Source organism: Cicer arietinum, chromosome 8, assembly GCF_000331145.2.
Source record: "Cicer arietinum cultivar CDC Frontier isolate Library 1 chromosome 8, Cicar.CDCFrontier_v2.0, whole genome shotgun sequence".
Classification (NCBI taxonomy): domain Eukaryota; kingdom Viridiplantae; phylum Streptophyta; class Magnoliopsida; order Fabales; family Fabaceae; genus Cicer; species Cicer arietinum.
This window is the reverse complement of record NC_021167.2, coordinates 22,011,711-22,028,567: the sequence shown is the minus strand read 5'-3', so window position 1 is coordinate 22,028,567 and position 16,857 is coordinate 22,011,711. Positions and strand designations below refer to the sequence as shown.

Genomic DNA, 16,857 nt, shown 5'->3' with positions numbered 1-16,857 from the left:
TTACTATATTATCTAACAAGAAAATATATTTAATTTTAAAATTAAATTAATTTTTTCTATACCTTCAAATGACTTCTCACTCTTTTTAATTATTAAAATTTTTAATATATATACAAATATATAAGACGAAAAAAAATATTACTCATTCCATTTCATAATATAAACAAAAATAAATTAAAAAATATTTAATTCTATTAAAATTAATCCAACTTAATATCTAGTTCAAACAATAAAATATTTAATATAATAATATCGACATTCTCAAATAAAATTTATTTAATTTAATTAATACTAATAATAAAACTTGTGATAACTACCAACAACAAATATTGAATATTTTCAAATAAAACCAAGAATATTCCCATGAGAAAAAATATAAATAACTAAGAATAAATAACAGTTAAATTCAACAATGAATTACCACCATCACCAACAATAACATGAACACAAATCAATCAAACCATCAAACCAATAACATCACATCACATCAATCCCCTTCCACCACCACCACTACCGCCACAACCTCCACCACCTGACAACAAACTCGTCTGTAATTGAAGCAAGTGATGATAACAATCAGCAGCAGTAGGTCTCTGTTCAGGATTCTGTTCCATACAGCAATTCATTAACTCCCTCATCATCTTCGGTACCCCAACAACACCACACGTCATTATCAAATACCCAACACCCCACACATCAACTTTCACACCATGTAACCCACGCTCCATCTCCGGCGCGTGTCTCCCACGTTCCACCTTTTCCCCTCCCTCCTCCTTCCTATTCAACTCCGGCGCTCCCGCCGCTTCATCAAACCCACAAACAAACCATTCCCTTTCTCTGTCGTTTCGTTTCATCACATTCTCCCATCTTATATCCCTATGCATAAACGACAAGTCGTGTAAAGCCACTAACGCTTTTGTAACAAACTTTAGCGCTTCAACTAACTCTTCACAATTTAATGGTTTCATTCTTATGCCACGTGGCTTAAAAACCAAACTCATGTCGTTTTCGTTACACTTAAATAAAAACTCGCTGTGTGGTATTCTATGGTCTAATATTTCATAAACCTCTTTTACCGAACACCATTTTCTCTTTTCCAAAAATACCCTTTTGCTTGTGTTTGGTGTCATTTCAATTATAACACCTTCGCCAAAACTATACCTATCAAAATCACTATAGACGAAATTACCCTTCGTGTTTGAACAACAATGTTTGCTTAACATTGATAACAAAACACCAATTCTAAAACATGGTACTAATACTTTGAATCTTTCATAAGGTGTTGTTAGGTTCACTTGATGTAAATCGGTTCTAATAATTGTTCCTTCTTGTGATTTACTAAGTGCACAAAACGTTACCGTATTTGAAATAGCATAGTAACCAAGAATATAAGGTAAATCTTGATAAGTCCATAGTAATTTTTGAATGATGGTTGATGATGGATTTTGTTGAATAATATTATTGTCTTTTAATTCTTCACATTCTTCACCTCTCCATAAACAAAAATTGTTAACAAAACCGGTCACATTGGGCCATTCATCTTGTAACAATAAAGTATCTTGTGAAATAGATGAAAAGGGCTTTCTTGTAATTACGAAATCATCGGGGCAGAATCTTGAAACGACCCTATTGATGCAATCATCCCAAAGACCAATGAAAGAATCTCTACTAGAAAATGGGAGGAGACTAGGGTTGTTATTATTATTGTTGTTGGTTCGAATGATGGGGCCCACAATATCATATATTATGGATCTACAATCCAATGGTTCGGAGGTTGTTGTGAAGAAAAATTCTTTACCTTGTGGTAAATCCTCGAACACTTCTTTTCTTAATGGGAAACGAAAATTTTCGTGTGGTGGTTCTTGGATATGATTTTTTAGCTCAAATAAGGGTGGTAGTGATTGTTGTGATGAGACACGAAGGAGACAATCCATGTAGTATTCAGTTGGGTCTCGAAAGTCTAATGAAACAATTGCTGTAAATGCATGCCAACCATAAATTAATTATCATTGTGATAAAATTTAGTACTTTAGCAACACAATAATATTGGATAATTTAATGCTTATGTGAAAAAGGAATTGTTAAATTTTGGTACATAAAATTACAGGTGAAAAAAGTGGAAGTCTATAGTTTTCCCTAAATCAGAGGTGTATGTCTATAGTTTTCTATAAATTCAAGTACATGATAATAGTTTATGTAAAATTTATGTTTTTTTTTAGTTTAATATATATACATTATACCTCTTTCACTAAAATAATTTTTATTTTAAGAAGAAAAATCCAAAGATACCCATAAGATAAGTTCATGAATACCCCAAATATTTTTTAATTACGTTTCAAATTCTTACTTTAAAGTCAACTCGTTTATATTGTTTAAATTTTTGGATAACAAATTTCATGCAAGCTTGAAATATTATAAGAATTTTTCTTACTAAATTTTTTTATAAAAAATAAATAAGTAAATTAAATTTTCATGCAATCTTGGAATATTATGAAAAAAATTTATCAAACAAATAAATTAAATATGAATTTCTAAATACCAAAGATTTAAAAATTCATATTTAATTATTTATTTATTAAAAAATTCTAAATTTTTAAAATAGGTTAACTTATAATATTATAAATATAATTGAAAAATATCATTCAAAAATTTAAAAAATGCATATGAATTGAATTAAATGCATGGACTGAAAACGAAATTGGAAAAAAAATTTAGAGAAGAAACTTTATAAGGATTAAAAATAAGGGAAATGGTTATAACATTTTTGACATAATCCTAAATTGATTGTAGTTGCATTTGAAACTTTGATATTGAAAAAAAAAGTATAACAAACTTTGATATTAAAAAAAAAAAAAAAAAAAACACTTTGGTATTAAAATTTTAAGATGAAGGTGGTGGATGAAGCCACAATCTTCGAAATTATTTTAGAACACAAGATTCATGACAGTCACTTTCAGTAAGTGTTACAACGTTTTGAATGAAATTAAAAAAATGGATAAAAAATAATTTGATTGCAAATTCGTTTTCAAATTACTAGATGCTGCATTAATTATTTTTTTTAAGAAAAAACATCCTTAATTAATTGACAATCTTTTAGTGTCATTGTTTAACTAAAACATTAATTAAATGAAAATTAGGAAATTTCAATATCCAGAGTGAAAACATATAATCTCATAAACTTTCTTAATATATATGAAATCATCCACACAAAAATGCTTAAAGTAAGGGTAGTAACATTTTTGGCATGGTTCTAAATTTTTTATGCAAACAAAATTAGAACTTTAATATTGTCAATTATTTAGTAATACCATCTTTAAGGATTAAGATAAATATGGTGACAGAAAAGAAAGGGGTTTCATTAAATTCACTATTGCCATATTTAATATTTTCAAATTTGAGATTGGAAAAGTTAAGATAAATTTGGATACGATGAAGCCACAATCTTCAAAATCATTTTAGAACCAAGATATTTGAGACAATCATTTTTAACAAGTCTTAATTATATTTTGCAAAAAAAATAACAAAATGTATTTTTTCATAGGATATTAAAATTATTTAATTGCAAACTTAAAACATTACTCTATATTGATTAAAATTAAGAATGAGGCTCATAATGACAACTATATAAAGGAACTTACATCTTAAGGGAATTGGTTTGGTGAGTGGTTGAACTCTTTCAGCAAAACCTAAGAATAAAAAAAAAAGATGAATAAAATTAAATAGAATCCTCTAGAATAAATGTAAAAATATTAGAAATGTTTTTTTGAATATTAATTACCAGAAGAAGAAGCTGAAGAAGATTTTCTTCTACCAATAACGTTAACTTGTTGTCCAGAAACAAATCTATCAACTGAAAAACCTTTCAAAGAACCATCTTCAAAACACTCCAAAGGACAAGGAACCATTGCATCATCAAAAAAACTAATTTCATCAGCATGTAAAAAACTTGAAGATTGAACCTTCACACGTCCTCTATAAACTTCACCTTCTTCACCCCATAAACTCAATGATTCTTCCCATGTCATTCTTATTTTTCCAATTCTTCTTAATTCTTTTGAACTAGAACAAGGTGTTGAAATTTCCAATAAAGAATCTAACCCTAATAAGTTTCCTCTATGACCATGAAAAAATGCTTCACCTCCACTTGTCATTGTTAATTGTTTTGCCCTAGCTGCTACAATGACACATTGATATTTGTTAAAAAAAATTAAATTTTTTTTTTACTTTTCTAAAACATTCTTTCCCTGAAACAATGTGAAACAGTATTTTTAGTTGTAACAGTCAGAGAGAATAACAGAAACAGTAAATAGTGAATATGCTTGCCCTTGAAAACTTTCATGAATGTCTAAAAACAACTACTCATTAAATATAAAAAGGAATAGAAAAATTATAAAATTTTATAATAAAAATCAAAACTTGACTGTTTGAAATTTTTACAAGTACATTGAAGAATTTATGAGTAGGTGACAAATAAAAAGGGTTTTCATTAAATGTGAGTAGGAAGTATCATAAATAACCAATTTCCCATTATTCATTATATATATAATAAAAATTTCCCATTTATCATTATAAAACCATCTTTCATGTTAAAATAAAATTTCCCATTTTTAATTGTAAAAAATAACTCCTATTCATCATAAAATAATAAAAATTTCCCATTTTTCTAAATAAATAAATAAAAAATCAAATTTTTAATGATATAATAATTATAGTAATTTTCATGCTAAAACATCAAACCTGAAAGAGGAAGATCATCATCTTTGAAAGGTCTTGGAGGTGGAAGAGATCTTGTTCTATTTTCATCACCAAAAACAAAGTTAGAAGAAGTTCTACCATGAGAAGATCTCATTCTCGATCCCATAAACATTGAAAGTTCTTCAAAAACCTCTTCATCAAAAGAAGCTGGTAACCTATGCAACTTTCTCTCATAAGGTGAAAGTCTAAAATAGCTTTTTCCAACTTGTTCTCTCTCTCCACCTCTTTCCCATTCGTAAACTTTCCTAAACTCTCCCAACATGTTATCCCATTTTGTTCCTGCTGTTTTAGCATCTCTATTAACACCATGTCTTCTTAAGAACTCAGCAACTTCTTTGTCTTTATCAGCTCTTGTTTTCCCTCTACTCATTCCAAACTCTGTTTGGTTTTTTTGTTCTGTTTTTGAAGATGAATCAGACCCTGTTTGGTATTGTTCTTTCCATGCTCTTGCTAACCAAAGCATTTCATTTGGTTTCCAAACAGGACTTACATATTTCCCTTTTCTTAGTTGTTGATGAACTTGTTCACTTTCTTGTAATAATTTGTTTCCTTCTGAGAGTATTGGGATTGGTGAGTGAGAAGGTGATGAAGTTGTGTCTGATGAAGAAGCTGTAGTGTGAATTTGTTGTTGTTGTTGTTGATGATGTTGTGGATTTGATGGTGAAGGTGTTGTTGATTCTGTTGGAAGAATGTTGATTTGTGAACTTTTTTGTTGTTGTTGTGTTGGTGAAGGTAGAAGCTTCCATTGTCCACTATATCTTGGTCTTTTTGTTGTGTTTAAGGTTGTTTCAAATTGTTGTTGCTGTTCAAATGGTGATGAAGTTGTTGCACTAGTTGAAACATAAAGAGGAGATGAAATGAAACGTGTGGATCCACTAACAACATTAACAATTTGAGGTCTTGTTGATTCTATTAAGGTTGCTTTTGGTGAAGATTGTGTTTGTTGATGTTGTTTTTTTGATGTGTCTCCTTTGTCAATAACCATCTTGTAGAAAAAAGTTTATTTTTTTTAGAGAGGGAAACAAGGAAATGGAACAAGTGTGTTGTAACTTTTGAGTTGTGGAGTGTATGATATAATAACTATAACTATCTGTGTTTTTGTTGTTGGGATTTTTTTATTTTTTGTTTTAAAAGGGTTATTTTTTAATTGTTTTTTTCTAAAAGGGTTATTTTTTAATTTTGAAAATTTGGATTGATAGATAGATGATGGCAGTGATGTTGTTGGTGGTATTGTCATATAATATCTTGAAAAGGGAAAGTCACAAAGTGGGGAGGATCACAGCAAGAAAAAGCAAACATCCGAAAATATGAAAAGTAACAACAAACAGAAAGAAGAAAAATACTAAAAAAAGAGAAGTGTGGGAACTGCCGTGAATAAGACGGTTCGGTTTTGTTGTTTTTCATTCATTAAAGAGTACACCTTCAATTTCTTATTTTAAGAATATGTCCTATTTATCATTTTTTTTAATGATTTTTTAGAGTGAATATATTGTAATTGCTCGATGATATTAATATATATTATTTTTAAATACTTTTTAATAATAAATATTTATTTTTATAATTTTAATAATAAATTATAATTAATATATTATTATTATAGTTTTTTTATTATGATATAAAATATATATTATTTATTATGTTTTTTTATATTTATTAATAACAAATTTTTTTTTCTGTACTAATAATAAATACTTATGCTATATTTATTTTATTTAATCAACAACAAATATATGTCTCGTGTTTATATATGTATTAATTTATAATATTTTTATAAACAAATATTTATCTCGTATTTTTTTATATTTATTAGTGATAAATATTTATTTCATATTTATTAGTGACAATTATGTGTTATGTAGTTTCTTATCTATCAATAACATATATCTATTTCGAGTTTTTTATTTTATATTTATCAGTAATAATTATTTATCTCGTATTTTTATTTATTTATATTTTTTAATGATAAAAATTTATCATACATATTTTATATTCATCAATGACAAATATATATCATGTACTTTTAATAAATTAATAAAAAGTATTTATTTACAGGATAAATATATGATTGAGAGTCTCACATGTGTTATGAAATATAATATAAAATTATATTTATTATTAGGAGATATTCTCATTTACAAATGATTTTGATGAGATTAAGACTTTGTTTGATAAATGATAGCGGATAAATTAATAGATAATAAATGAACTTGTAATAGATAGAAGTTAAACTAACTGATGGCGGATAGCATATAAATCAACTAAAATGAAATGACAAATTATCTAACAAATTGAATTTAAAATATTTGATAAAATTAACAACCGAAAAAAATTAATAACTTTATGCACAAACACTATTCAAAACACTATAAATAATAAACTCAAACAATAGTTAAATTAGTTTATAAAAATCCTTTAATATCTATTTGGCAATGCCAAACTGCTAGCATATAATGGATAAGCTCATGTGATCAAAATAGTGTCATTTGGTAAGAGTGTTCTATCACAAGCACAAACATGCGATGTTGTAATGTTTTTTCTATATACTACTTTATATAGTGTGAGTTTATATAGCTTATGCCTTATCATATTCTCTCATTTTGACCTTATTTTAATTAAAAAATATATAATTAAAATCATTTTATAATTATTAGTTAATTCAACTACAAAATTTATCAACACATTACAAATTTAATATCCTAGCTCATCAACCATCAGCTATTAATTAGCTTATGGATATCAGCTAATGCATCTATTACCAACTAGTTTATGTACTTCTTTTTACCAAATAGATCCATTATAAGTTTGTAAAGATGATTTAAGGTCATGTTAGAACCACCATTATTAAACAACTTTATATTGATCATATATATGAATTTATATTTATAAGGGTTAATTTAGGTCAATTTTGACTAAATCCGACATCTAAATCAATAAATTTTGTTTGGGTTAACTTTAGTTCTCACTCGGTAATATTTAAACCAAATTCGATTATAAATAAGTTGAGTTGCGTGGGAGAGATAATGTAGAAAAAAAATTAATATATTTTTTATTCTTAAATCTACAAACTAAATCCAACAACTAATCAAAATACATAAAAATAATTAAATTAACAACAAATCTTCAAAATAAATCCAACAACTAAATTATAATTATACGTCAATAATATAAAATATATATGTAACGTGAACGGCCCACCCACGATTTCAAATTGTCAAATTCAATACATGAAACAAATACATTTGGTTTATTAAGGTTGTAACCGAATTTGAATGAGATGGATTAAAATATACATTCGGTTAATTTGAGTGACCAGGTTTAGCGAATTGTTTGGTATATGTAAAAATCTTATGTAGGAGAATTTTTTTTTTATCTTAGAGGGGAGTCATTTGGTGGATTGAGCAACACAACTGTACGATTACACTCTTTAAATGTAGAAGTTTATAATTCTATTTGTCTTTATAATTGAGACGATTATTTGATTGATGTGAATTCCACAAATTTCATTTTGTGGCATACTCATAACTTACTCGAGTGTAAAGCCACGCAAACAATCACTTAAAACCTAGAAAAAGTAAAAAAAAAAGCATTTAATAAAAAGGCTTCGAAAAATATTTTTTTACTAAATAAAAAAACTTCATATTCTAATATTTTCAAATTTAAGATTAATTAAATCTTATCTAAAATCAATATTGTCTCAACAAATATTAAATTAATTGACTAAATTATTAATTAAAAAATGTTATACAAAATCAATTATATTAGCATAATAGATAATTTGTTATTCTAAAGTGTCTAAAATATAATTTTTTTCATAAATACTTATAATCTTTTTAAAATACTACTATGTCTCTAAAAATCTTATATTAAAATCAACTTTAAATGCCTATATTTCTAAGTCTAGCTATGGACACACTTTCATAATAGAATGTATATTGACCATTTGTAAAAATGATTTGTCTTAGAATTTACTTATTTTAAAAGTAAATATTGTTATTATTGTGGAGTTGAATTAGACTAAAAAATAATTATATATTTTTAATTAAAAACATCGTTTTATTTTGATGTGTCATATTGACATGTTAAGATAGATAGAGACAGGTGGAAGTGCATGATTAGAGAGGCGTTGTCATGATTGTACTATTTCTAAAAACGCGGCAATGAGAATTATAAACATTGTCTTATATTTATAATAAATATTTGTAAGTTAATCGCAATTTTTGGTTACCTTATCTTTATTAATTTATAGAAATAATTATTTTATTTAACAATTCCTTAGTGATTTGATATATTTTAAATAATCGTCATATATAATTTTATGATCTAAAATTATATAGATGTATTAATTATTTATATGTTATTAGTTAAATTATAAAAATAAATAATTTTAAAAATTTAAAATAAATTTTAAAAAAAATTTTATTATAATTTATTGATATTTAATTATTCAATATAATCAATATCATATAAGACGTCGTTTAAAATATATCATACTAACATTTTTTGGTTGCAAAATCATACTAATATTAAATTTAATTGATATACATTGTTAGTATATAAATTTTTTACACTATCGACCAATCACAACCATTAAATCATTAGTGATATTTGATATTTACCATAACTATCTTTAAAATCATAATTATAAATATTCGTGAGATGTAAATTTTTTACACTAACAACATATGACAATTAATATTATGTTACCGTGTTGTTTCCTTCTCACGATAAATTTCGTTTAAATATTTTGTATATATTAAAAAATGTAATAAACAGTTAAAAGAGAAAAATTATTATATTAAATTATTCAATTTAATTATTGATGAATTTTTATTATTATTAATACAAAATATAATAATATTTTGAAAATTGTAATAATAATAATAATAATAATAATAATAATAATAATAATAATAATAATAATAATAATAATAATAATAATAGAAGAAATATAAATTATTAAAGAATTTCGAAATTATTGAAAGAAAAATATGACATCTAAATTATTAAAGATTAATAGAATTATTGAAGGAAAAATGTGACCATACTCGGGACCCAAGGCATTAAAGATTCTCAGACAAAGCATGATGGCTACTTGTCATATTGACATGTTAAGATAGATAGAGACAGGTGGAAGTGCATGATTAGAGAGGCGTTGTCATGATTGTACTATTTCTAAAAACGCGGCAATGAGAATTATAAACATTGTCTTATATTTATAATAAATATTTGTAAGTTAATCGCAATTTTTGGTTACCTTATCTTTATTAATTTATAGAAATAATTATTTTATTTAACAATTCCTTAGTGATTTGATATATTTTAAATAATCGTCATATATAATTTTATGATCTAAAATTATATAGATGTATTAATTATTTATATGTTATTAGTTAAATTATAAAAATAAATAATTTTAAAAATTTAAAATAAATTTTAAAAAAAATTTTATTATAATTTATTGATATTTAATTATTCAATATAATCAATATCATATAAGACGTCGTTTAAAATATATCATACTAACATTTTTTGGTTGCAAAATCATACTAATATTAAATTTAATTGATATACATTGTTAGTATATAAATTTTTTACACTATCGACCAATCACAACCATTAAATCATTAGTGATATTTGATATTTACCATAACTATCTTTAAAATCATAATTATAAATATTCGTGAGATGTAAATTTTTTACACTAACAACATATGACAATTAATATTATGTTACCGTGTTGTTTCCTTCTCACGATAAATTTCGTTTAAATATTTTGTATATATTAAAAAATGTAATAAACAGTTAAAAGAGAAAAATTATTATATTAAATTATTCAATTTAATTATTGATGAATTTTTATTATTATTAATACAAAATATAATAATATTTTGAAAATTGTAATAATAATAATAATAATAATAATAATAATAATAATAATAATAATAATAATAATAATAATAATAATAATAGAAGAGTAATGTAGAAAAAAATTAATTAAAATTATATTAAAAATCATGACATTTATTTTTAAATAATATGTTTTTTTAATTTAAGTGGTATTTATTGTAAGAGGAAGAGAGTATATGTTTTTTGTGATTTGGGGGAGTGTGAGAGAGTGAAAGAGAGAGTGTGTAGAGACTAAGAGTGTGTGAGTGAGGTTTTTAGAAAAATGTGTTTGTTTTTGTTGTTTTTGTTGTTTTTGTTTTTGGGTTTTGAGATGCGAGATGGAGACTGCACGAATCGATGGCTCTGTTTCAATAAGGGCATTGCTTTGCTTATGACAATTTTGGTTCTGTTCAGATTTTCTTTTTTTCTCTCTAATATTCCATTTTAATAAAATAAAATTTATTCTCTATTTTATTGTTTTTGCCTTCCATCTCTCACTTTTCTATTTTTAGATTTGCCTCTATTTTCAAGCAAAGTACTAGTCTCTTGCTATATTTGTACCATAATAATCATACATTTACATGCATTCACAAAATCAATTTTAAATAATATTTCAAATCATATATTTACAAAATTAATTTTAAATACTTTTAATCATTGATTGAAATCGTATGATTAAAAATAATAATTGTGTCATATAACTATAGTAAGTGATTTATTTCTTTAATATTAATAATTTTTTGGGTTGAAATAAATTCTTGTACCGATATTTTTATTGGTTTAAAACATTTTTATCAATTTAGAAAAATATAGATATAAATTGTCTAGAAAGAATTATAAATAAAAATAATTACATTACATATATTAAAAACTATAGTTGATTACGTTTAATCTATATAATTATATTTAAAAAATTAAATATGTTGTCTAGATTATATTTCATGACTGATAAATAAATCATCAGAAATAGAAAAAATTACACTAAATCATAAAATTTTAAAAGATACCATCCTCAAATAAGAATAAAATTATCGATATTTACTTATATTTCATTCTAAAAAATATGTGTAATTTTACTTGTATTTTATTTTGGAAGGAGTATGTCTTTTATTATTTGTTGAAATAATATGTTTTTTTATTTTGGAAGGAGTATGTCTTTTATTATTTGTTGAAATAATATGTTTTTAATCTAACTTTATTATTTATTTCAAGGCGTAATATAAGAATTCATTTATATATTAACTAATGTCATAATTTGGATATAAGGATGTAACCAAAAGAAAATTTGGGTTTGAGGTTTGCATTATTTATAAATTTATATATGTTATTAATATTTTAATGTGTTTTTATAGGTAACTAATTTTATAAAATTACATGTTATATTTTGGTAAATCTATAAAATTATATGTTAGCAGATATGAATATATATATATATATTAATGAACAAGAACTATAAGTTGACTTTAAAAAGTAAAACTATAAGGGTGATTTAAGAATTTACATATGTTTTTCTAGAAAAAGTAAAACATATTAATATAGTATATTTAAAATACAAAGTGTGTCGAAAATAAAATTATATCTTAGAAGTGAATCCATCAACAAAAGGAAAATAGACCCCTCACAATTAACAACATTAGTCCATCATTGATAAAGATCAAAGTTGAATATATGATTTAAATTTTCAACCACCACCATGATAATAATTTAATATTTTTCAATATCATACTCACATCACAATCTTGCAATCTAAACACCTTGTAATTATTTTTGCTCTCCAAATAGATCACACACACTAACCCCATACAACAATCAATATGCCATATAAGGCATTTGCATGAAATAGTAAACTAGCAAAAATTGAGCTAAATCACATTCGATTAGATAAATTAATTTAGATATCCAAGCATTGCAAGATCAAGGTCCATATACTATCATATAACGAACATATTAAAATGAGATGCATAGATGATTCAACACCACCACACCCAACTAAACTTGATTAGTAATTGGCAGATAAAGCTCAATTGCGAAGCAAATTAACCCTTTTAGAAATTCTATCAAGTTAAAGCTTCCATACAAAAATTAATACTTTTAGTGGGACTATCATGTTCCAAATAAAATCAGCAAGAGAATAAGCAAAGATATATCATGATTATGCACCGAGACCTTATAAGTTCCATCGAGTGAATATTCATCTAAATTATTATCTCTTCTCATCCACCTATCATCGATATTATTCTGCACATAAACGTTATTCAAAAGTTACATACACTATGTGACTCCCTAAATCCCAAACACTTTTTAATAATTTAAGATTAAAATACACTTTTGACCTCCCATCTTTCAAAAATCGACAGTTTTGTTTTCCATATTTTTTTATATGCAATTTTAGTCCCATGTTTTTTTATTTGCAATTTTAACCCTTTATTTTTAATTTCTTTTGCAAAATGGTAGATCCCTTGATTTTGACCGATGTCACCTATTAGGGCTCAAATTCCCATAAGTATGAATGTTACATAACATCAAATAATATAAATGTTTGAAAATACAAAATTTAAATAATAAGTCCTTCTTATTTACATAGGTGAAATATATAACAATTACTTCTTATCTGCAGTCTTCTTGACACATGTGCCTAACAATGCCACATGATGTCTAGTTAGGTTTTTAATATGTTGCACAATAGGTCTTGACATTAAAAAATTATTCACATGCCACATAGAATTTTCCACTCAATTATCCCCAAGATCACTCGTGATCGTCACTCAAAGGACCATTATATTGTACTTCCCAACATCATTGGACTACTTAGCCTTCCTAACTTCATGAATGCAAGCACACCTCTTTATCTCTTTGGAGGTTTTATCCTTCATGTCTATTTACATCCCTTTGTTGTCCTAAACCATTCCACATCTTGAAAAGATTATCATCGTAATGAGTCAGATAGTCTCAATATCAAATATCACCATCATTATCTCACACTAAAGTCATCATTACAACACATAATAATTAATTCAAATTATCAAGTCATCTTGTGTTTACCAAATCATGCATATTAAACAACTAACATATATTCAAGCATAAATTCTCTTATGAGCAATAGGCCAACACAATCCACAATTCGAAGCATTTTAGTTCAACGCAACACTGTAATTATCAACAACGCAACATTGTAATTACACACCCACAAGCATTTTAGTTCAATGTTATCAACAATTCAAATATAATTATCAATTAAACTCATATAACATTTCATCACTATAATTACAAAAATCATTATCATTACAAATTACACATCTTAATCTCTACTTCCCATGTCACATTATCATTGATTGCACCTTACCACACTACCAAATGAATCACTTTTCCTCAAACTACCTTGCATGATAGTGTTTCAAATGTTGAATTCTAGTTTCTTTGAATTTCATCCAACTAAATGATATGTGAAGGATGATAGATATGTTTGTACGCTACACTATTTACTCGACTCAGAATTATTCTTAGTATTTTCAATTTGATACTCTTAGAAGAAACTTTACACACTAAACTATGGTCTCTAAATTGTTCCAATAATTCTCGATGTTTTACAAATAATGTGGTCATAATACAAATTTTTGTACTCATATAATTCAACACTACATTTTCCTTTTCGAGATAATAATTAAGCTCGAAGTCAAAATTCTTTACGAATACCAACAAAATTTTCAAAGTAGTTTCTTGTGCTCTCTAAAGATTTCAAATCTAGCTCCATAAAGATAATGTTTCCACATCTTTAGTACAAATACTAATGGTTCTAACTTCAAGTCATGGATTGAGTAGTTTTTCTCATGGTTTTGAGATGTCTTTAGGCATAAGTCATAACATTCCTATTATGCATACCACTCCTCATATTATTGTTCTCAATGCATCACAATATTTTATAAATGGTTCACTTGAGTTAGGTAGCACTAGATTAGATGCCAAGGTTAACCTCTTCTCGAGTCCCTGAAATTTGGTCTTACATTTTGTGTCCCACACAAACAATTGTTCTTTTCTAGTTAAATTGGTTAAGGGCAAAGTTAGTTTGGAAAATCCATCTATGAATCTATGATAATCCTTGGCTTATTTTAAAAAGCTTATGATTTCAATCACAATATTTTGCACCTTCCATTCAAGGATACTCTCAATCTTCAAAGGATCAACAACTATTCCACATTTGAAATTAAGTGCCTTAAAACGTCTATATCTATTAACCAAATTAACACTTTGACAACTTAGCATAGAACTATTTTTCTATCAAGGCTTGTAATATTACTCTAGATGTTCGACAATAAAAATTACAACATATGAGTTCATGTAAGGATGAAAAATTCTTGTTCATGTAATCCATAAACTCTGTTGGAGCATTAGTCACACCAATTGGCAAAACCTCAAACTCGTAGTGATCATAACAAGTCCTACAAGTAATTTTTGGCATGTCATCAAATTGCACCCAAATCTGATGGTAAATTGATCTCAAATTTTAGTTTTCTAAATATGCACACTCTTATCAATTTCCATCAAGTAATCTATTCTTGTTAAACGATATTTTTTTAATTGGCACCTTGTTCAGCTGATGGAAATCCACTCATAATCGTACGGGTGTTTCCCACGGTGAAACACTCGTGTAATAAATTGTTTTCCCAATAGTCTCTTTAGTTGTTTCTTTAATTCAAATAGCTCAAAAGGAGTCATCATATACGGGGGAATATCTAGAAACCTATGTGGAAAATCACTCAAAATAGGCAATTCATGAATCACCACGTACAACTGAGCATCTTCTTTCAAAAATACGCTAACTTTGATCGCAGACACAAAGCTACAGTCTCTTTCCTCACATGACTTGCATAATTATATAGTTTTAACTAATAAATTATATAGAACACATATAAAAGAAAACATTGAATCTGGTTTTGGAATGACGAGGTAGATTCATGTACCATCTTAATGAAACTTCTTTTAGGGTTCCTGAGATGAGTTTGCATTTCAATGATTCAGAGGCTTCTATAATGAATATTTGAGTGTTAAACGTCATTAGATGTTTATGAGGATCACACTTCTAGTCGAAAGACTCCAACAATGGTTTTATGTTTTCTAGTACTGTCGGATCCTATATTTCCTGAGATAGAAGTTGAGGGCCGTCTAATTCTACCTCGAGGTTCTCATCGGATCTCTTCTCTTGTTGAATGGTTTGAATATAAGTTTTAATATTTTCATTTTGCTGACACAACTGTTGAACAACAACTAGAATTTGGGCCAAGGCTTCATTCTCGTCGTCGGAAGGCTATTGTTTTTTTTTTCTTCTGGAAACTACCATTTATGGCAATAACACGGGTTAAATTGTGATTGTTGCGGTTGAGAGTGACTTCAATAAGACCTCATAGTGGGGGCCAAATGTTCTGTAACTAGAACTTAAATGGACCTAGTCTGCAATGATCAATCATCCAAGCAAGACGTGCTAAATTGTATATGGGTTTTCTGAGAATGAATGAGATCTCCAGAGTTGTGAGACCTTCCTCCTTATATAGACTACCAATTGGGATTTTTCTAAGGTACAATTACCTAGTAGCCTTCACGGGTTATTCGGTCTTGTCCTTCACAAAACTTCTCCCTATCTTTTTAAAGCTTCACATGCGCAATTCGAGATTATTGTTCTCTGACTCAATTTCAAGTTCTTATACTAATCCTAAATTTGGGGCTTTAGAGCAACCATTATTAGTAGCTTACGAGAAAATTAATGAAAACGAAAGAATAGAAGATTATACTGATGCAGTAAAAGTAATTCTAAATACATGGTGGTAGCAAATTATGCCAAGTAAAACAACCAGAGTATAACTCAATATTATCATTCTTATTAGCACACATGTTATCGTCCCTATAAATGTGGAAAATATAAAACTACATTTGTTTTGTAAGAGAAATGCAGTTCAATCATCTAGTCTTCAACTTCCACGACACAAGATTTGTATTAGTAAACAATTGGACGACCAACGAGGAGTCACACTCTATCCAAATATGAAACCAACATTTAGAATGAAAGATCTGAATGTCATACTTAGCATGATAAAGTTCATAATGAAACAATCTAGAAACATCCAAATAATTTGAGAAACGACCAACAATAGCGCCACATGTGTCCTTAAAAATAGCACCAACTATAGAGAAATCAAGATTACCTCTAGAGGCATCATTAGTATT

The 16,857-nt window shown here is 26.6% G+C and overlaps 1 protein-coding gene across 1 annotated transcript; it reads right to left on the bottom strand.

Annotated features, from left to right (window-relative positions):
* Positions 1-237: 237 nt before the first annotated feature.
* LOC101511257 (uncharacterized) lies at positions 238-5,929 on the bottom strand. Its single transcript, XM_073364237.1, has 4 exons — positions 4,738-5,929; positions 3,779-4,171; positions 3,639-3,686; positions 238-1,975 (listed from the first exon to the last, which is right to left on the bottom strand). The coding sequence occupies exons 1-4, from the start codon at positions 5,738-5,740 to the stop codon at positions 483-485; spliced, it is 2,937 nt and encodes a 978-aa protein (XP_073220338.1). The 5' UTR covers positions 5,741-5,929; the 3' UTR covers positions 238-482.
* Between the last annotated feature and the right edge of the window lie 10,928 nt (positions 5,930-16,857).